This window comes from Ceratotherium simum, chromosome 3, assembly GCF_057802395.1.
Source record: "Ceratotherium simum simum isolate JZ-2026a chromosome 3, ASM5780239v1, whole genome shotgun sequence".
Classification (NCBI taxonomy): Eukaryota; Metazoa; Chordata; class Mammalia; order Perissodactyla; family Rhinocerotidae; genus Ceratotherium; species Ceratotherium simum.
The window spans coordinates 36,012,734-36,035,638 of NC_141902.1; the positions used below are offsets into that span (position 1 = coordinate 36,012,734).

Consider the following 22,905-nt stretch of genomic DNA (forward strand, 5'->3'; position numbering starts at 1 on the left):
TGATAGGCACTGAATGATAGTTGGTTCAAAAATATTTATTGATCACCTACTATTGTACCAGAAACTGCTCTAGGCACTAGGGATATATCAGTCAAAAAAAAAAAAAGGTGCCCTTGGACCTCTTGAATTCTAGTGAGTGTGGCCTGTTTTTGTCAGAGGTGAATTTGGATTATAGATTACTCTATATCCAAATAATTACTGTAAATAATAGATACATTTATTTGTGTTGGCTCCATTCAAAAATTTTTTAATTTAGTTTAATTTCTTTTTTGAAAGTTCTACAAACAATAACCATTTGAAAGAATTTTTATAACATCTGTTATTGGAGATTTCTATTATTTTAGGTTGTACCATTTATAAAAAGGTCCACGTGATGTATTCCTCCTAGGCGGTAGTGTTAGTAATGTTTGTTTCATTAGAGCAGAAATTATGTATATATTTAACTAGTGGTGATGAAAGAAGTGTTGGCATTTGAATTACCTTGTATGTGTTGAGGGGGATAAAAATTATGTGTCTGCCCCATTTCTTGCACTGTTTCCCTATCTTCCTCCCATTCAATGTGAGTGACTGATTTAATGAACCACTGTTATTAATGAGAAGTCATTAAGCCTTAGGTGTATTGGGACAGAAAGGAAGTAAAGAAGCAGTGGCCTAGAGGAACTTGCTTATTCTTTATGTCAGTCAGTGAGAACTGTGTAATCCATCATGTTTCCCTTTTTGCCTTAGTTGCGAAGAAACTCAGCAACACTGGTAATATAGGTTTCTGGTACAGTAAAAGTAAAGAGGAGATATAAGAGAAGTTGGTATAGTTTTTCCTGATTATGAAAATATGCGCTCGGGAGGCGAGGTGAAATGAAGAGTTAGTGTTTAATGGGTACAGAGTTTTAGTTGGGGAAGATGAAAAAGTTCTGGAGATGGATAGTGGTGATGGTTGCACAACAGCATGAATGTACTTAATGCCACTGTACACTTGAAAATAGTTAGAATGGTAGCTTTTGTTATATGTTAAAAAATTACACACTTATCTTACAAAGTAGATAAAATTATAAAGAAGAAAATCATTTATAATCTCACTCCCCAGAGAGAATCATAAATGACTTTCTAGTGTATTTCCTTTTCTTTCTCTTTTTCCTTTGTACCTACATGTTTAAATAAGACTGAGATCCTATTACAGATGCAGTTCCTTCTCCTCCTCTTCCTTTAATGTATTGTAAGCATTTCCCCATCACTTAATATTTTTTTGAAAAAATTTAAATTTGCTACATAACATTCTATGCTATGGACATGATATTTTTATTCAATAGATTTCAAATTTGGGGGTATTTGGATTTTTTCTATTTTGAATTAATTTCTTTGTTCATATTTTTACTTAGGCAAAGATTATGAACATTTAAAAAATATTATGAACATTTATCTCTGGTCTAGGTATATATTGCCATATTTTGTTCCAGAAACGTTCTACCAGTTCAGGATCTTACCAGCATCTGTTCCGTCTTTATCTTTAGTTTGACTGTCTTTAAAACATATTGATATAATAAGCTTCTTCATGTTCTTCTTGGAAGTGTTTGCAACATGTACAAAATAAGAAGGACCAAATTCTCTACAATGTAGAAAGCTTTATAAATCAAGAAGAAAAACTCACTGGAAAAATGTGTAAAGTACAGAAGATGTGAACAGGCATTCTGCAGAAAGAAATTTTTTAAAAGTTGCTTCTACACGTGAAAAGATGCACAGTATCCCTCAAAGATTAAAGAGTTACAAAAATAAAATGACAGGATACCATTTTTCGCTTACCAGGTTAGCAAATACCAAAAAAAAAGAAAAGTCATAGTACAAGTTTGGGAGAGTAAGCATTCTCGTATACTATAGGGAGTGGAGTGTGGTAGGAGATTAACTGGTACAACCTTTTAGAAGGGCAAATTTTCAGTATCACAATTGAAATTCACCTGCCTTTTGACTTGGCAATTCCATGACTAGGGGTACATATTTATTTCCCTAAGTGTACAATGATACATGAAAAGGATGTTCATTAGGGCATTGTTTGTAGTAGTTAAATAGAAATGGTACATCTTTGCAGTGATACCACTATATAGCCATTAGAGTGAAAATAGATCAAATGTGGTGATATGGAATCATCACTAAGATAAATATGCAGAACATGTATAGTATGCTCTTATTTGTATAAAAGAAATAAAAATGCATAGATGGTAGATATGTATTCTAATTGTACATACACATACACATATATGCCTAAAAAGATACCCAAGAAACTAATAATGTTGATTGCCTCTGGGGTGGGGGAATCTGAGGATCTATGCTGGGAAGAAGACTTTTCAATTGTTTATCATCTGCATGGATCAGTATGTTAAATACTAGACTGAACTCTTGTTTGTACTGTTACGTAGAGTTCGTTTCCACAGAACAAAGGCGGACTTGAGCCAAGGTTCTGTCAAAAATATAAATGTTTGAAGAACTGATGATCTGTTTCAATGAAGTTTTGAAATCAGAGGGACCTTGGCATGGTCCTCATAAGCAAAGTTTGATACATATTGGTCTTAACTTTTCGTGGGCTCTTTAGACTGTGTCGTGTAGATTACATGGAGAAGTCTTTCAATTGGTGGCACTCAATCAGAGTCTTACATATTCTTATACTTTCTTAAATTGTTGACTTACTGGTGGGTCTCTTCTAATGGACTTTAAACTCTTTGTGGGTGGGCACTGTCCCTTTTTTTTTTAAGGTTCCTCCTGCCCTCTTTAGAATTATTTCATTTTGTGATAAGAACATTTAACATAAGATCTACCCTCTTAGCAAATTATTAAGTATACATTATAGTATTGTTAACTGTAGGCACTATGCTGTAAAGTAGATGTCTCCTTATTCATCTTGTATAACTGAAACTTATAACTTATTATAACTAATAGCTCCGTTTCCCCCTTCCCCTGGCCTCTAGCAACTACCTCTCTCCTTTATGAGTCTGACTGTTTTAGATTCCTCATAAAAGTGATAGCATGTAGTATTTGTCCATCTCTGTCTGGTTTATTTCACTTTGCACAGTGTCCTCCAGGTTCATCCATGTTGTCATAAATGGCTGGATTTCCTTGTTTTTTAAGGCTGAATAATATTCCTTTGTATGTATGTACCACATTTTCTTTATCCATTCATCTGTCGAAGGACACTTAGGTTGTTTCCATATCTTGGCTGTTATGAACAATACTGCAGTGAATGTGCTAGTGCAGATCTCTTTGAGATCCTGATTTCATTTCCTTTGGATATATACTCAGAAGTGAGATTTTTTAAGGAGTTCTTGTGCATTTTAACATATTTCTTTTTCCCTTTTTTTGTTGTAGTATTTTTAAGTACAGAACTTCAAGCTTTACAAATATTACAGAACAAGAAATGTAAAAATTCTCAATTAGCTAAAAACAGTGAAATTTATCAGGAAGTTCAAGCTATCTGTGATACCCTTGGTGTACCCAAGTCAACAACTTCTGACATTCCGCTTATGCTAAATCAAGTGGAGTCAAAGGTATTGTATTTGTTTTATTTTTCATTTCCCAAAAATTCAACTGAATGCTAACATGTAAATATTGTATTAAAAATGAAAATATTTCCTTTAAGTGTAAGATGTACATTCAACTTCAAAAAGTTTATCTTCCTGTAAACTAAATTTTACATTTGGACTTAATATGTATGTGAACTAACTTGCCTATAGCTAATATTCAAGAATCAGATCTTAATGAGTGAATGCCCTTAGGCTTTGTGAGAGTTTGCCGTGATAGAAATCACTTTACAATTTTAAGGATCTCTTTCCTCAACAAGGTTGAAATACAGTATAATGAAAGAAGTAGAGTTATCCTACAAAGTCAAAGGCAAACTAAATTTTTTTTAACGGATGTTGTTAATAGGAGTGCAGTGTGGTTGTCTTTGGCAGGGAGCAAGCACAATGTCTGGTGGATAAGTGTTTGTTGTATAGTGAATAAATGAATGAATACCCTGATGAAGTAGTTAAAAACAACCACAAATTTTTCAAGCTTTTTGAATTTTTTTTTTCAATTATTAAACTACCCTTGTTCCCAGTTGAGCCATATATTGAGAGAATGCTACTCTTGCAGACCAAATTCTGGCCTAGTTCCTAGGTTTCCTAGGAGTCCTCCAGGGAAATAATACAGGATTCATTTTTAAAGGAAAAAAAAATTCTCACCCTCAAGAATAGTTACCAAACCTCCATTTTTAGACATGCTGCTTTAAACTAAATCTTTGAATAATGTACTCTTGCATTGATAATTTGTGAACTGAAAAATAAAAAGATTTGTCTGAATGAATGTAAGAGAATTTTAGTATTATTAAGATGAAAACACGGGCCGGCCCTGTGGCTTGGTGGTTAAGTATGCGCGCTGCGATGCTGGCGGCCCGGGTTCGGATCCTGGGTGCGCATCGAGGCACCACTTCTCCGTTCATCCTGAGGCCGAGTCCCACATGCAGCAACTAGAAGGATGTGCAGCTACGACACACAACTATCCACTGGGGCTTTGGGGGGAAAAAATAAAATAAATAAAATCTTTAAAAAAAAAAAAAAAAAAAAAAGATGAAAACACAATATTAAAAACTTTTTTGGTAGAACTTGCAAATGAAAGAATAAGTCTTTGAATCCCAGCTCAAAAACATTGTTCTGAAGTTAAGAAGTTACTCTTCAGAGTTTTTTTCTGTTTTTCTTTGGATTAAGGCTGATCCGGGATTGGCTAAAATGTCTGGAACTGTTTCAAAGTGAGACAGATTTTTGAGCTCTTCCTAATCTTCCAGTGCTTCCATGTATTGATCCCAAAGAGGCTTGTCCCTTTTGTGGGGTTTAGTTAGTATTAGCAATATCCCCAAACCTCTCTTTTGCCTACTTGAAGCAGGCTGTAATGCCTATGTTCACATGCTGGCAGTTTAATTATAAGGTAGCTGTTATTGTGGCCGTCGTAGCCAAATATTTACCTAAAGGACTTCCTTCTCCATTCAGTCCTATCAAAAGCAAAAACTTCTGTGTTTTCTTTCTTCTACGTGTGATGTGTCCAGAAGACACGTTACCATTGGGGAAGAAAATGATCATTATTTTTAACTTGAAGCTGTTCAAATGTGAATCTAAAGTAATTATAGTAATATTAACAACATATAGCATTTACTGTTCTAAATGTTTATATGTGGGCCAGCCCTGTGGTATAGTGGTTAAGTTCGGCGCGCTCCACTTCTGTGGCCCGGGTTCGCGGGTTCAGATCCTGGGTGTGCACCTACACCACTCATCAAGCCTTGCTGAGGTGGTGACCCACATAAAAAATAGAGGAAGATTGGCACAGAAGTTAGCTCAGGGCTAATCTTCCTCAAGCAAACAAAGAGGAAGATTGGCAACAGATGTTAGCTCAGGGCGAATCTTCTTCACCAAAAGAGAAAATAATGTTTATATGTAATAACTCATTTAATTCTCACATCACCTATAATAAGGTAGGACTATTATTATCTACAACAGCCGTATGAGGAAACTGAGGTACTGAAAGATTTAATAAAGTAGACAAGCAAGTTTCTGAATAGTAATGGTAGACCTGAGGTTTGAACCCAGGCAGTCAGCCTCAGAGTCCCTGCTGTTAACTCCCTGCCTGTCACAAGTAATTCTCAAACTTACTAAAACCATTATCTAGTGTTGAAATTCTTAGAATGGAGCTGAATGTGATTACATGTAAGAAACTACAAGTGTGCCTCAGAATCCCTCTTGTGTGAGGAATTACAAGTAAAACTTCTAGTAATACATGAAATAACATAATCAAAATTGGAGGTATTTACAATAGTTGGATAGCAATGGTATATTTTAAGAAAATGATAATTCTTTACAATATGTAAAAATCATATTAGTAATTGTATCATTGTAGAGGTAGATTTGCTGTGCTGCTAATAAAGCTTTGGGGCTTCTCATTTGCACAGGTTCTTTCTAAGCTAATTTTTTAAAAATAGCTTTCTCAAGATAAGATATTCATGCCATAAAATTCACCCATTTTAAGTGTATAATTCAATGATTTTAGTATATTTACAGAGTACAACCATCATCAAAATCTAATTTTACGACATTTCCGTCACCCTCAAGAGAAACTTTGTGCCCAGTTAACAGTCACTCCCCATTACTGCCACCAGCCTCAAAGCTAATTTGTCTTCATAGTTTTTAATTCTTTTTCTTAAAGAGTGCCTCCAAAATTATATAAGCTTTATACTCCTCAAAATCTGAACTGCTCTTTATTGTTTTCTCTAGTTACTTTATAACCAAGAAACTAAATATTTTGTTGAGTTTTGAAGTATTTTCTTTTGATAGTGAAGGATTTTCCACTTAGGAGAGTGAGCCCAACTTAGATTGTCATTTCTTAGTAATTTTCTTCATGATAAATTGCTATTGTTGGAATGACTCCTGATATTGCTGAAGCAAAAGCAAATGCCTAATCTTGTTCACCAAAATAAAAATGTTTCAAGTAATTCAAATTAGTGGCTTTGCAAAAGTAGTGAAATATGTATATGGTGACTGTAATTGAGAGGGCTTGCCATCCTATATTGTCTTGCTGAACAGCGAAACCGGAATACTTATAATTAGAATGTGTACATAGTATTTAATTGAGAGAAATCAATGTGCTCTTCAAAGGTTTTAGCATCTTTTTTGAGAAGTTACCAGGATGTAAGACAGTGCTATCTGAAGAAGAAACCAAACTTATTTCACATAAAGCACACAGATTCTTATAGTAAAACCTTTTAGTAGCTAGTTTTTTAGTTGTCTATGTACATTATTTCTTATTCTGGAAAAGAAGGTATGCTATAGCCTGAATTAATATAACTAATGCTTCTTTACATTTTATGTATTCTCTAGCATTCAGAACAACATTTTAAGCAAGAATAAGATTGTTTTAAATTCGGGTTATACATTTTTACAATCTTTTATATTTACTTTTAGGTGAAAGATATTCTCTCAAAAGTCCAGAAAAATCATGTGGGAAAACCACTGCTGAAAATTGATTTAAATCTGGAACAGGCGGTAAATCTCTCCCCTTTTATTAGTTTTATGTAATTAAATTAGTGAATACAACTTAATTTTATAGCTAGACATCTAGATTTTACAGTATGTAGCATGCATTTATTATTTTGGAGAATTAAAATAGATTGATATTCTAGAGTAATATGTCCTAACATTTCTTCAATCAGATTATTAATTTTAAAAATACCAACCAAGAGTATTTATAGTGCCCAGTACGTTAGCATAGTTGTGACTTGAAAAGGATAGTAGCTCAAAGCCAACAAGATGGGAAGTTGTTGGTATTTTTGTTCCTTATTCGTCCAGACACTTAGCAAGTAGATGTTTCACTCAAATTAACATGTTTGATTGAAGATGAGGCAAATTCTACCAATTGTAGAGTTTAATTTAATGTTTAATATTTTCTGAATATCATAAATGTTCTATCAAATACTCTTTATTTAAATAATTTACTGTGTTGGGCCGGCCCTGTGGCTTGGTGGTTAAGTGCGCGCGCTGCGATGCTGGTGGCCCGGGTTCGGATCCCGGGTGCGCATCGAGGCACCACTTCTCCGTTCATCCTGAGGCCGAGTCCCGCATACAGCAACTAGAAGGATGTGCAGCTACGACATACAACTATCCACTGGGGCTTTGGGGGGAAAAAAATAAAATAAATAAAATCTTTAATTAAAAAAAAAAAATAAATAAATAAATAATTTACTGTAAAGTCTCATGGGGTCAGAAAATGATCATTAAGTACAATATCTTTTGAATTAGTAGGAAGTATTGACCACAATTTTCAAATTTCTTTTCTGTGCATCATGAATCTAAAGTTTATGATTTTTGTTTCCAAATTCTTTAGAAACAACTGGAAAGAATCAACGATGCTCTTTCCTGTGAATATGAGTGCCGCCGGCGGATGTTGATGAAACGATTAGATGTGACAGTGCAGTCTTTTGGATGGTCTGATAGAGCAAAGGTAAGGCTGTTTTCCCATCTGTGTCCTGCAGGTGGTACTCTCTGATAGCTCTTCAGGCTTTCTTGTCTGTTATTATGTAACTGTCACATTTGCACATTATCACTCTGTCTGCCTCACATGCCCAGGCCAACTGCTGGTCTTATGTAATCATTCTGGTCTTGTATAAATCCCTGTTTGCAAATATCTTAATTTCTCCCCATATCTTTCACATTGATTTTGAACTTACAGATGTTGTGATTTATGCAAGGATAGGCATAAAAGAAGGGGCATCATATGAGACTGTGAGATAGATATAGTGAGCAAATGGTCAAGAAAGCAGGAGATGGGGATAGGTACAGGTAATACTGATGCCTGAACAAGTCTTCTTAAAAGTGTCTTAAGGCTGTGGAGTGTGTTTCAATTGAAGAGGGGGTTGGAGGGTGGGGCATTCCCAAATATGAATCTCTTCAGATAGCTATCTAGAGAGCTATCTGCCATCACTCCCATTTTATACCTTTAACCTGAACTCAGACCTTGTCTGGGATCCCCTGACCCACCCTGCATCATAGTCTAGAAACTCTCCAGACAGTAAGCTGGAACAGTTATAGGGCTCACCTCCTTGGCTTCCCTGGTTTCAGGGATCACTGTCCTGTGCTCCTTGATGTCCAGTGTCTGAAAATCCCTAGTTCACATGGGTTGTCCAGTTTTAGAATTGTTTCAGGTAGGAGGGTAAATCTGGTACCTTTTATTCTCAGATATTATTATTACATTCTTTGGATTAACTGGACAGTTCTTGTGCCCCATGTTGTATCACTGGGATCACTTTTGCATCTTCATTCATCTGGTGCCTGGTCTGGGCTAGAACATCCAAGATGGTTGTCTCACACATCTAGGTTCTATTGACTGTCTGCTGGGGTGTTTTGGTTGTCTTCTTGGCTCTTATGTGTTCTCTCTCTCTCCATGTGGTGTCTTGTATTGGTTTCTTATGGCTGCTGTAACAAATGACCATAAACTTAGTGGCTTAAATAATACACATTTATTCTCTTACAGTTCTACAGATCAGAAGTCTTAAAATGAAGGTATTGGCAGAGTTGCATTCTTCCTGGACGCTTCAGGGGAGAATCTATTTCTTTGCATTTCCTAGGTTCCAGATGCCACCTGTGTACCTTGGCTCTTGACCTCATCCTCCATCTTCAAAACCAGTACTGTAGTATCTTCCAGTATCTCTCTCTGCTTCTGTCGTCAGATCGCCTTCTGCTGTCTCGGACACTCTTGTCTCTCTCATATTAGGATACTTATGATTACACTGGGCCTGCCTAGATAATCCAGAATAATCTTTCCATCTCAAGGTCCTTAACTTAATTACATCTGCATCTGCAAGGTAACATATTCAAAGGTACCAGGGATTAGGATGTAGACATTGGGGGGCCATTATTCAGTTTACCAGATGTCTCATCTTCCTTCTAATTGGATTTTATTTTTTCTTGCATTGTATTTCTCTATCATATGCTGCTGCTGCTTTTTTCTTTTTAAGTATACTTTTTAAAATCAGGTATTCTAATGTGTCCTCCATTTTCTGTATACTTTCCCTCCCAAAAGCTTTATCTTCCAGTTGCAATCTTGGCTGTTTGCATGGCTATCCTTGGCTACTCCACTATATCCTGGACCCCACGGCCTCCTCTTTCATTGTTTATTCCCTCATTCTGCTGTAGTAAATCCACAAATAACTTCCTAACAAAGGGTGCATAGGAGGTGATTTGCTGAATCCTTGCATTCTGAAAATATGTTTATTCTGCTGTCACATTTGATTGATAGTTTGGGTAAATATAAAATTCTACATTGAAAACATTTTTCTCTAAGAATATTGAAGGCATTGCTTCATTGTTTTCTAACATTTAGTGCTCCTTTTGAGAAACCTGATGCCGTTCTCTGTCCTTTTGGGTGACCTTTTATCTTTCTCTGGAAACTTTTGGGCTCTTTTCTCTACGCTTGGAGTTCTGAAATTTGACAATATGCGTTGGTCTGGTTTTTTTTAATTCATTGTGCTAAACACTAGGTGGACTTTTCAATCTGTAGACTCTTAGCTTTTATATTTTTCTTTATTAATTTCTTCCCTTTTGTTTTCTTTTTCTGAAACTCTTGTCAGATATTGGACATCTTGAATAGATCTACTTAAGTTGCTTTATTTTTTCTCTCATTTTCCTTCTCTTTCCCTTTTTGATTCATTTTCTTGGAAATATCCTCAATTTTATTTTGTACTTGATATTGAATTTTTGTTTCTGCTGTCATTTTTTAAGTTCCAGGAATTCTTCTTTGATTTTTGAGTTTTTCTGTTTCATGTTTTTTTTTCCCTTGTTTTATAGATGTGCTTTCCTCTTGAATGAGGATAAAAAATTAAAAAAAATTTTTTATGCCTTCAGTTTTCTGTTTCCTCCAGGGTAACTTTTTGTTTTTTTTTCCTTCTCTCTCTCTCTCTCTCTCCCTCTCCCTCTCCCCCTCTCCCCCTCTCCCCCTCTCCCCTTTCCCCTCTCCCCTCTCCCCTCTCCCTCTCTCCCTCTCCCTCCATATTTAAGAGCAAGGCATTGAAAAACTGATTGGGAACTACGGTCGTTGATAAGGATTATTGACATCAGCTTTGAATCTGGCTAGTGGGAATGCCAACTTGTAGAAGTCTTTTCTATGTAGCTGCTCATTTTTTCAAGAAGGAAAAACTCATTTTTCCTCCACATTTGTTTTCCTTTGGCCGGGGGTGGGGAGTGGCAGCATGGCACCAGGGGTTGGAGGAATAGACTATTCCACAAATAGACTGATTTAACCCCTATTTTCAGCTCCAGATTTCATTTTCTGAGATGTTAGTTCCCTTCTTATCTGTATCCCTCTTTTCTGTTCTCTTTGTTATAGTATATGTGTACCTTTTTATAATTTAGTGTGTTCAATTTGACTCATTTACCTAGAAATACTCCCTCGCGTGTTGAACATAGAGACTCTTCCAGATACCTGGCAGACAGGTACAGAAAGTTGAACAGTGATTAGAACAGGTTTGCTGGGGCCGGCCCCATGGCTTAGCGGTTAAGTGGGCACGCTTCACTACTGGCAGCCCGGGTTCGGATCCCGGGTGTGCACCGATGCACCGCTTGTCCCGCCATGCTGAGGCGGTGTCCCACATACAGCAACTAGAAGGATGTGCAACTATGACATACAACTATCTACTGGGGCTTTGGGGAGAAAAACAGAAAAAAGGGAGGAGGATTGGCAATAGATGTTAGCTCAGGGCCGGTCTTCCTCAGCAAAAAGAGGAGGATTGGCATGGATGTTAGCTCAGGGCTGATCTTCCTCACAAAAAAAAGAAAAGAACAGGTTTGCTGGTGAAAACTATTACTTCAGAGAAAAATTTTTTTAGCATAGTAATAGAATAGCTATAAGGCAGAGTTGAAGACTGTGTCATTCATGTATTTTCTTTCAGTAAACATTTATTTAGCACCTCATATGATGGTAACTGGTTCTGGATGAGCATCTCAATATTCTATATGATTAGGTATAGAACATTTTTAGAAGAGTTCTGTATCTGTAATACCTAATCAGCTTCTCAGATGGATAAAGCCTGTTTTTTGTCCTGCATGTGCACTAGGATAAACTCCAGAGATGTGTGTGTGTGTCCAAGTCACTGAAGTGACTGTTGTATGCAAGAAGCCCAGATTGTCTAAGAGCTGTGAGTTACCAAAGAAGTAGATGACATGATTGCTAACCTCAAGAAATGTAATCGAGTTCAGATGTGAGGGAGGTACCAGTTTTACTGACCTCCAGAAACTTTATAGGGGTTGTATACATGTTGGGTCTCCAGTGTAACCTGATAGAATTTTAATGGTAAAAAGGAATTTAGGAATATAAGGAAAATTGTGAAAGGCAGTGCATTAAAAGTGTCTTAACATACTGACTTAGAGGATGTTTTTATTGTTGGCCCTGAGTTTACAGAGAAATCCAAAACGACTTGGTTTTGACATGTTTTTTTCTTTAAATATTCAGAGTGGCATGCTCTCATGGGCATGTTGATTCTTTACTAGCCTTAAACTTGGGGACTTTGAGAAAATATGCCTTGAGGAAATATCTTGATATTTTATCTTCTCATCTTGGTCTTTTTTCATCATGTTTTAGGATAAGGAGCTTGTCTGTTTGTTCTTTTCTCCATAGTCTGGAAGGTTTTTTTAAAATACTTTTTCTTAGGCTATTTATAGGTCAATTTTGGCCTTGCATTTGATCCTTTTCAGTTTATTATCTGAGTATATGGATTTGTATCCTGAATTTTCTTTTCTTATTAAATTTAATATATCTTTATTATTTTATCCCTATTTCATGAATCTGATATTGTTGAATGACTCATGAAATATTGTTCTACAGCATTTTAAATCTTTGCAGAATATTTTCTCATAAACATATACTCTATTGATTGACATTGAGGTTTCCTTCCATTTTGTCTCATTTGACCATTTAATGAAATCCTTGGCAGCTAAATTTTTGTTCATGTCCATGATATAGTCCTAAAAGTAATTTCTTATCAAAGAATATGCATGATTTTAATGCTTTTGATGCATACTCCAGAGTTGCCTTTCAAAAAGCTTATACATATTTATTAGTATGGTTAATCTAGTTTCTTTTCTCTGTTATTGTGCTAGTATTGAGATAAGACTGTGAGTATAATTTTATAGTTTGCTTTTTTCACTGAATATATTGTGATCATTGTCCCATATCTCTAAAAGGTCTATTTCAATACTCTTTTTAAAATTAATTTTTAATTTATTTCCTATTTTTTGAGATATCGTTCACCATCTTAAAGTGTAGAATTCAGTGGTTTTTAGTATATGCACTGTATTGTGTAACAATTATCACTGTCTCATTCCAGAACATTTCCATTACCCCAGAAAGAAACACACACCTGTTAGCAGTCATTCCCAATATCCCCTATGTCCCTTCCTTGGTAACTACTGCTATGATCTGCTTTCTGTCTCTTTGAGTTTGCCTATTCTGGACATTTCATATAAATGGAATCGTACAATATGTGGCTTTCTGCATCTGGCTCTTTTTTTTTGGTGAGGAAAATTGGCCCTGAGCTAACATCTGTTGCCAATCTTCGTCTTTTTTGCTTGAGGAAGATTGTCGCTGAGCTAACATCTGTGCCAGTCTTCCCCTGTTTTTGTATGTGGGATGCTGCCACAGCATGGCTCGATGAGCGCTGCATATGTCCACGCCTGGGATCTGAACCTGCGAACCCAGGCTGCCGAGGCAGCATACGTGAACTTAACCACTATGCCACTGGGCCAGCCCCTGCATCTGGCTTCTTAGCATAATGCTTTCAGCGTTCATCTGTGTTGTTGCATGTAACAGTACTTGCTTTCAGTATCCTTTTTATGGCTGCATTATATGTTATTATATAGTGATGCCATAATTTACTTAACTTTCTTTATATATGTTTTTCCTATATTAACTAACACCAGGAATATTACTGTGTGTAAGTCTGATTTGTAAATTTCAAAGTATATTCTTATGGTGGATTACTAAATGAAAATTTACTGTGTCAAAGGTTGTGACTCTTAATGCTCTAGATTCACGTGGTCGAATTGTTTTTTTAGAAAGTTTGTATGAATTTAAACTCCTACCAGTAAGGTAAATGAAATTTTGTCTTCACTTTAGTCTCTTTAATGTTTAGAATATTATCAGTTTTATTGCTAACTTGATGGTTAAAAAAGATTAAATTGTTTTAATTTGTATATTTTTATTATTGGTAAAGTTGAACTTTTTTCACAAGCTTATTAGTCATTTGAGTTTCCTCTTTTTTTGAAATTTCTATTTGTGTCTTGTCTTTTGTTTCCCCCCTTAGAGTCTTCCTGTTTTCCTTTTGATTGAGCTTTTTATATATGAAGGAAGTTAGCTAGTTGCTTTATTTGTTGAAAATATTTTCCCCCATTGTCTTTTGGTTTTGTTTTATGTCTTTTGATGTATAGAAACTTTAATTTTTATAATGTAGTTAAGTTTTTCAATTTAAAATAAAACCTTAAACAATGAACTCTTTATTGTATTTGGAATTCTGTTTGTTATACATAGTGTGCCTTATTGTTATTATTTTTACAAGTAGCCAACAGTTCATTTCAGCACCATTTAAAAAATAATCCATCCCTCTTCTCGCTGATCTTTGATGCCTCCTCTATCATTTATTGCACTCATACATTTATGAGGCTCTGAATCTCAGTTGCCTATTTTGTTTCATGAATCTTTTTTTCCCCCAAGTTCCATTTCATTAGACTGAGGTAGAATAGTATACTGTTATCTGTACACCTGTGCTTGGGAGTCAGATAGACCTTTATTAGTAAGTGGGCAGAGCTGAGATTCTTCCTGTATTTTTGAGAAACTATTTAAGCTTTTTAAGCTTCATTTTTTTTCTGTCTGCAAAAGGGGATAATAAAAACAACCACTCTAAAAGGATGTTTTGAAGATTAAAGAAATAGTGACTATTAAGTGAACAGTATCATGGCACTAAGTACTCAATGAATGTTAGCTGTTATGACGATGATAATTTCATATTGCATATTAGCATCTGATAGAACTCTTCTTTTTCAAAGTTCTTTTAGTCATCCTTACATATTTAGTTTCTGGATTAACTTTAGATTCTTTTTTATTTTTCATCCTCTCAAAAACCATTCCAATAGGATTGCAGTAAACCTATAAGTTAATTTGGGGGAAAACTGACAGTACTCAGTGTTCTCATCCAGAAACTTGGTATTTCTCTCCATTTATTCAAGTTTTCCTTTTGTTTTTATAAGATAAGATTTACTGTTGTTTTCTTCTTAAAGGTGCTGTATGTGCTTTTGGTAAAGCTATTTTTAGGTCTTTTGTTTTTTGTTAATATGAGTGGAATCTTTTCTGTGTTACTTTTTAAATGAGTTGTTACTGGTAGTTATGTATTCTTTTAGCATCTGTTGGTCTGTTTTTTTCATTCTGCATACAAAATATCAGATATTTGAGTGTTTTGCTCTTTTCTGTTTCTTTGCTTGTGCATTATCTCCTCTTTTCCTTTCTGAAGATTATGATTGTCATTGCTCTTCCACTGACACGTTTTTTGTTCTTTTTTCCCCCTAACCTTTGTCATTTAGGTAAAAACAGACGACATAGCAAGAATTTACCAGCCTAAGCGTTATGCTTTGTCACCCAAGACAACAATCACATTGGCACATCTACTTGCAGCTCGTGAAGATCTATCCAAGATCATTAGGACAAGTAGTGGCACCAGCCGGGAGAAGACGGCCTGTGCCATTAATAAGGTTGGTTTTTCTTTCAGTACAGTGGAGAATGAATTTATAATATCCTTCTTTGATGTTTTTACAGATTTTAATCCATTTTTCTTTTGCATCCTGGTTGAACTCCTAGAGAAGGGACTGGTAGAGGGGCTTCAGTCCATCTAGGCTTAGTTATCTGTTGTGTGTATGCATTCATTTGAATTTCTGTATTCATAAATGAAACCAAAGTTTTATCTGAATTAGAGGAATTAAGAATTGTTTTTATTAATAGGTTTAGCAAGAATTATTTGCCTTCTTTCCAAGAATGTAATCATTTTTTGTCAGGAAAAATCTGTAAGAATCTTTTCAGGTACTGACTGATTCCTTATATCCTTGGTATAAAGGGAAAAGTACATGCTTTGGAGTCATACAAATCTGGGTTCACATCCTAGCTCTATCCTTTGCTTTTAGAGGAATCACGTTGCGCAAGTTACTCAATCTCTTGGAGGTTCCGTTTCCTGATTCACACTATAGATCCGTTTCTTTGATAGTGTTCTTAAACAAGCTCAAAGAGTCTGAATTTTTCCCTTTATAACAGCAGCAACAACAATAATCTAGAATATTTATGTCAGCTTGAGTAGCATGTACTCTCCATTGAGATAGAGCACTCTATGGCAAACTTGATTACAAAAGAGCAAAAAATCACAAATAAGGGATTTGAGTAATTTTAAAACCTTCTTTCTCACTCGGGGTAGTGAGAAAGGTATCCTTGATATAGGATACTTTGCCAGAGAGATGGTTGTATTTAAAGTCAATTTGCTAATTATTGCTAAGTTAAGCAGCAGTGTTTGTGCCTCTTTACTTTCATTTTAGATCAACCTCCTCTGTCTTCTGAAAGTGTTCTGTCTTTAAATATGTTACTTAATATCTTGCATCAGGTCTTGCATTATAATTAGTCTTGCTGGATCAAGAGTTCTACTTCTTTAAGTGACATTACCCATCTCTTTTCTGAGTTTATAATTTATAGTCAAATTATTTGAGGGCAATCTTATGATCAGTTCTTGGAGCAGCATCCCCATACACCCACCAACATGGGATATTTGGTAGAGAGACCAAGAAAAGCTAATTTTTGGATTTGGTAATTAGGACATTATTGCTGACTTGCAAAGAATGTTTGTATGCTTTGAACGTTGCCCCATAGTGAACATGTTATACTTTTTGTCTTTCATTTATGACAAATTACTAAAACATGGTTTTGATTAGAGGATCAATGGAAGCAGAACCCAACTGATTCATAGGTCATTTTGGTTGAGGCAGTTACTGTTTTACCTTCTTTTCCTGAAAGAGACTTGCCGGGAGCTATTGGCTTCCCCTTGGCTTTAGTGAGTAAGGGACACCCTCCTCAGTGCTGTCTGTCTCTGTTCATGGGCACATAAAGTAGCTCCTTTCTACACAAAGTTGGGGATGTAAACCAAACTCTTCTGTGGTTTATGCTTCAGAGTATTGTAAAGCACGATTAAAGAAATTTATTGTCTTTTTTTTTCTTTAAAATGTAGTAACTGGTATCATCATTGAAAGTTAGCTTAAATTTCTCATAAGAAAGAAATGGTTCATTGAGAATCCTTGTGTCTCTTTGCAATGATACCTTGGATTATAGTCATTATATTCATCTCGGACTTCATATCCATGTGTTATCGTGTATACTTCATACTTGTTATGCTTAGAAATAGTCTTTTATTGGATAACCCATTACGAAATCAATGGCAATGGAAAGTCCAGAGTTGTTGTATAAATGGATATGACATTAATTAATGTAGAGTATGTAGTATATGTGTACTGAAAATGTTTTGCTAAAAAAATTTCTTAGTATGATGGGTACTACATTTGTTATAGAATTTATAATTTGCTAAACAAATTTAAACAATAGAAAATTAACAAGCCCTTAAGTTTCAGAAATATTCCCTCAAATTGTTTAAAAATAACACCACATGCTAAGGAATTTGTCATACATCAAATTTATATTTTCAATATTAATTCATACTGCCATGTCTGATACTTTCATGTCCTTAAATATTTGGCTTCTGTTTCTTTATTAGAACAATAACTTCAATATCACTTGAATCCTTTATGTAAATTTTTACTTTTAAGATACTAGAAACTGAAAGAAAGTATTTCTTCACACAGGTGCTGATGGGAAGGGTGCCTGACAGGGGAGGACGACCGAATGAAATTGAACCACCACCCCCTGAAATGCCCCCTTGGCAAAAGAGACAAGAAGGCGGCGGAAGGGGTGGTTGGGGTGGTGGAGGTGGAGGTGGTGGCAGAGGAGGTGGTGGGGGTGGAAGAGGTGGCTGGGGAGCGGGAGGAGGCTGGGGAGGAGGTGGAGGAGGGGGAGGAGGCTGGGGAGGAGGTGGAGGAGGTGGCGGTAGAGGAGGAGGTTTCCAAGGCAGGGGAGATTATGGTGGAAGAGGAGGGGGCTATGGTGGAAGAGGGGGCTATGGTGGAAGAGGTTATGGAGATCCGTATGGAGGAGGTGGTGGTGGATATAGAAGATATTAAAACTACAAAAATTGGATAGCAGTGCTTACTTCTTGATAGATACGTTAGGCATAGTGTTCTAAATAACATACTTGAATGTCATCTTTGAAGTAAACACCATGTTAGACTCCCTAATGGTAACATTCTTCAATTGGGTTAATATGTAAGAGCATTGTTTTATACTACCATTTGATCTCTTAGACAAAGTAATGATTTTTTCCATATTCTGTGTATCCTTGAGCATGTTATGTCTTTTTAAAAAAAACAAAAAATGATCAAAAATTATTTTTAAAAATGTAAATATTTATTACCATCAAACGGAAAATGGAAAGTATTTTATTGTCTTTATTGAATTTAGATTGTTACCTGTATTTTATTCAGGTTTGAGACCCATAAATGACCCCACTTGTAATGGAAAGGAGTATAGACTGTTGCCTCATCTGTATTCCTGTGGCTGTGTTTTGTGTTTGTTAATTCTACTTGACAAAACAGGGAAAGGTTCTGACAGTTGTGTTCAATAGGTAGTTGTCATGATTTGTTTTTTCTTTTACAGGGGGCAATTCTTCTGGCCAGGTTTCTGTTAAAGTTCCATTAATTGAAGCCCAAGTCTACTTTTTGCATGCATATTTGACTTATTTTCCAATTGGATTGGAAATCTGTGTGATTTTGTTTGACTGACAAAGCAAAATTAAAGATTGGGGTCAGAATTTCTCTAAAGGGACAAAGACATGTACTAATTTTACATGATGGTGTGAAAAACATTCCTATAAACCGGTTTCGTCATCATTTGTGCCATCACTTTAGGTATCTGCATATTAAAAGGCAGGTTGAGCTGTAGTATATAGGATTAGCGCAATAATTTCCAGTTTCAGTAGATCAGAGTTAGGGGTGAGGCATCCCGTGGTAATTCTGATTTCATATCTAGGTTTGGGAAACCCAGGGTTAGGGAATGGTTGTGTGTGTCTGGTGGGTGGAGTGGTCAGAGGCTTGGGGATTGGGAGTTGTGAATTCGAATCATAGCACTGGCCTAGGGGTGCTGTGGGCTGAAATGACCTTAGTCCTCAAGGATTGATTTGTCCTCATTTGTCAAATGAGGAATGCGGCACTTGCGCCCTTCTCGTTATGTTTCATAAAGACCTACGTGCAAGTGCAATTTGTTGAGAATTTATACAGGGCCTGTTGTGAATAGGTTAAGTGGTGGGCCAAGTAATGCGTTTTTTTCTTAGTGTAGATGGTGAGAGAAAAGGAGATAGCCAGACAGTTTTTTCAATCCCACTGTAAAATCATATCCCATTGTAGGCTCCTGGTCAACAGCTGTACATAATATCCTTCTGTGATCTAATCAACTCAACAGAAAGCTGAGTACCAGTGGACAAATGGTATTTGATATTGGTCACTTTTGTTGTTTTGTTTTACAGTAAACCCCGTGGTGAAATGTAAAATAATGTTAAAACTTTAAATATTGCGTATACTACAGCCTTGGCCATGTATTATTCATGCTAACCCTTCAAAAAAATTTGTTCAGTATAGGAAAACATTCTTTTGGTTATTTGTAAACTTAGATTTTTTTGTGTGTTTATATTTAATGAAGAGACTTAATTTCATTTGTGATAGTTGAAGAAAAAGGCTTTCCATAATTAAGAAAACACTTTTATCAATAGCTTTGAACTCTGAAAAATAAATAATTTTTAAAAATATATAAGCAAAGACCACTGGAGTAAAATGTTTCAAAAGAGTTACTAGTTAAAATAGAAAATGTTCATTTAAAACCTTTACATTCCTGCTTCATTTCTTTCCAGGAGCTTTGGTTGCTGATACAGAAGGGGTTTACAACTACTTTTATCACTAAAGCTTTATGGCAAATAATGGCAGAAACGTTAGTTTATCAGTTTCTGTAAGATTTCCTTGTACCTTCATAGGAGTGCCTATTGGGTTATCCACTGCACTCACCGTAAATCTTACCCGAGTTTAGCACTTGCTTTTGGAATCATGTTGGAGCTGGAACCACTCCTATTTACACATTCCTATAAACTTCATTTGAATGAAAAGCTGAGTAGTCTAGACCCTAATATCTTATTCTTTCCTATAAAGTAGAATTTTCATGATAATCTTCGTTCAGTAAAAATTTCTTTTGTAGTAAGGTATGCTGAGCAATATGTAGAATAGCAGTAAGGCAATTTGGGGCCTTCATGTGAAAGGTCATAATGTGAAAATGTTTTAAAAATGACTGCAATACAGATGTAGAGTATAATGAGTGGCACTTCACTGCTTCCTAAAATCTCACACCTTTTTCTGTGCCTCCTTTTCATTATTTTTTGCCTGGTTCTCAATTTCGTTTTTTCCTATTACCTCATTTTCCCTCTTCTTTTTTATTCTCCTTGCCTTGGTCTAGCCTGTGGTATCTAATAGCACCTAGAGACATGACCTTACTGGGAGTTTCTGGATTAAAGAAGTAACTGACCGCTCCTCTGACCATATGAAGAACATATGCCCTGTGTATACATAATCACCACACCATTACACACAAGCTGTCAGCAAAAAGAAGGGTTCCAGTGTTTTCTTTGAACCTATTCCCTTGTGTTTTGCAGATCAGAGAAACCTTGCCTTACTAAACAGAAAAGACATTTTAAACCAAAAACATTACCTGTATTTGTGTCAAAAGAAGGTATGATAACCCAAAAAGATTTGTGACCAGAGAATGTTCTGAGCAGTGATACTACCTATACCTTATAAAGAGCACAGGGTAGAGAGATTTGAGATGGGAATTGGGGGTGGAGGAGGGGAGGCAGTTTAATCTCTCCTTCAGGGTCAGGTTGGCAATGTGACTTCATTATTTTCTATGAAGTATTATGAATTGCCAAAGTGACAAACAGACACACATCCAAATGTACCAGAATGCATTCCACAGTGGAATTTGCGTGATTGGAATTTTCCCCCTCTCTTCATTGGTCTGGTTCAACAAAAGTAGGCTGAGGATTAAGGAAAATCATGGCTATCTCTAATCACTCTAAATAATCATGGGAACAGATGAATTGCTCTGGATGGTCTATACCCTGGATTGAAGCATCCTCTACGATGGCTTCAAAGTTTTTCTTCTTTACTGGCTAGTTTTCTTAGATAGAACTATTGAATTAAAGACAAAAGCCACAGAGAAATGACAACCTCAGATTTGTCTCCTTCAATGTTAAGTATTTATAGACTTTAAGATTTGGGGATCTCTATAAGTCATTATGCAAGAAGATGGGAAAAGGTTGAATATTTCTATACTGTTACTTCTTCGTGTTATAAAAAGATTTAGAAAAACTTATACTGAATAATTAGTTGCTTTGCTTTTCCCTCCAGGAAAACTCAGTTTGATTAGTAGAATAGGGGATTGTTCACAGCTGTGGATTGTGAAGCTTCTACATATTTATGAACTAGAAGAAACACAAGACATTTATGTTGTAGGGGTCCTAATGTTTTTTATCATATAAATATTACACAAAGGAAACTTACATTAGGTATCCAAAAAAAAAAAACCCTTTACAATCTGTACATTTGTTTTGTCCTTGCAGTTCTTTTACATTTTACATCTTTAGACAGAAATTCACAAATGGTCAGTAAAAAGGCAAGTCAGTTACCAAAGAAAATGAAAAGTGACACTGCTGTTAACAAAATAAGGTTTATGCTTGTTTTGGCAGATAAATAGATGCCCAACTTATTTCAAGTCAGTACAAGATACAAAAATTTGTATCCGAGGCTTGACAAACCAAAAATTTGCTCCAGGTTATTTCTGTAGATTCCACTAATCCCATGTAGCTCAGCGCAAATAATATTAATTTACATACTATATACTTCTTTGGCCCTTGCTGGACTGTAAAAACCTGTGATGAAACTATTGCTTCCTATCCATTTCAGTGGTAAATTCTGGAATGCTTGAGACTCTCTAGCCATGTTAATTTGACTAATTAAGGGGACTGTGACCTTTTGAATTCCTATAGACTACAGACTATTTACTCAGAAACTAACCTGGAGTCTGTATTTTGGATGGAGGGTAAGAAGAATGGAAAAGTTTGTGTTACATGACTATGTTTAAAGAAATTGAGCTGTACCATCTTTGGTCTATATCAGAGGAAAAGAATAATAGGGAAGAATATGAATTAAAGATTATCATAAATTCATGTTTGTTCCATATAAGGTAAGTAGCAGAGTGCTTCTGTAAGTTTATATACCAGATGGTGGACACAAGGAGCCCTGCTGTGGGGATTTCTGAGTTTGGATTTAGAAAAGGGTAAATTTGTATGTAAAGTGATTCTTTAAAACACTAACTGAAAGCTAGTCACTAGCTTTGTCACTAAAGCTCAGTACAAGGAGGTATACAAATGGGAACTGGTCTTTCATCAAAGAAACTTCTTCAATGGTCTGAATCCTCCAAGGAAGCTGCACTGTATATATACTTTGTATTCTGCTTAAGACTTCGTGGTGTTGGCTTTAGGTTTGGAAGTCTTAATTATTGAGATTATACTCTTGGCAGTTGGTCAACTTGTGTATGAATTTCAAGTTAGCTTGGTTCCAGGCTTTCCAAACATGGAAGGTAACTTTCCCCGCAAAACAAAATGATCATATGAAGTTTTTTAGAGAAACAGAAAGAGTCTGACAAAGGAGTTTGTGAATAGTTGTCCAGACAACTAAATGAGCCCATTTATCATTAACCTTCACTAACAGAAAACTCACAGGACTCTTAAATTTGTGATTTTGCCAAACAATACAATTTACATTATGAGCAATTTCATCTCGTAACAAGGTGAACTTTATACTTCTGAATTTGTGTAAATGACTAAAAGTTGTTCAATTCACTTCTACATTTTGTAAAGGAGGAAACAAAGTTCCAAGCCACATACATGCCTGATACTGTATATACATAATATATACATATATACACGCTGTCAGCTATTATTGAAGCCTCTGATCTGATTAGCTTATTTCTAAATAGTATTAATAGTGAAGACAGTATAAGCACAAATTCACTTCAAAAATAGTTACTTAAAAAAAAACAAGATGGCACATGAAGAGTGAAAGACTGTTTTTTAAAAAAGCCGTAAATTCCTAATTCTATCCACTGTAGATAATATGAGGACAAACA

At 35.6% G+C, this 22,905-nt stretch overlaps 1 protein-coding gene across 1 annotated transcript in view; it reads left to right on the forward strand.

The window, feature by feature from the left end:
* The window catches only part of TSLIG3B (tRNA splicing ligase complex subunit 3B), a 28,167-nt gene extending 9,667 nt beyond the window's left edge, over positions 1 to 18,500 (forward strand). Inside the window, exons 4-8 of the mRNA XM_004421396.3 lie at positions 3,349 to 3,527; positions 6,966 to 7,046; positions 7,885 to 8,001; positions 15,123 to 15,290; positions 17,430 to 18,500. Coding sequence (XP_004421453.2) covers positions 3,349 to 3,527; positions 6,966 to 7,046; positions 7,885 to 8,001; positions 15,123 to 15,290; positions 17,430 to 17,804 — 920 coding nt within the window. The 3' untranslated portion in view covers positions 17,805 to 18,500. The remainder of the gene's footprint in view (positions 1 to 3,348; positions 3,528 to 6,965; positions 7,047 to 7,884; positions 8,002 to 15,122; positions 15,291 to 17,429) is intronic.
* The last annotated feature ends 4,405 nt before the right edge of the window (positions 18,501 to 22,905 follow it).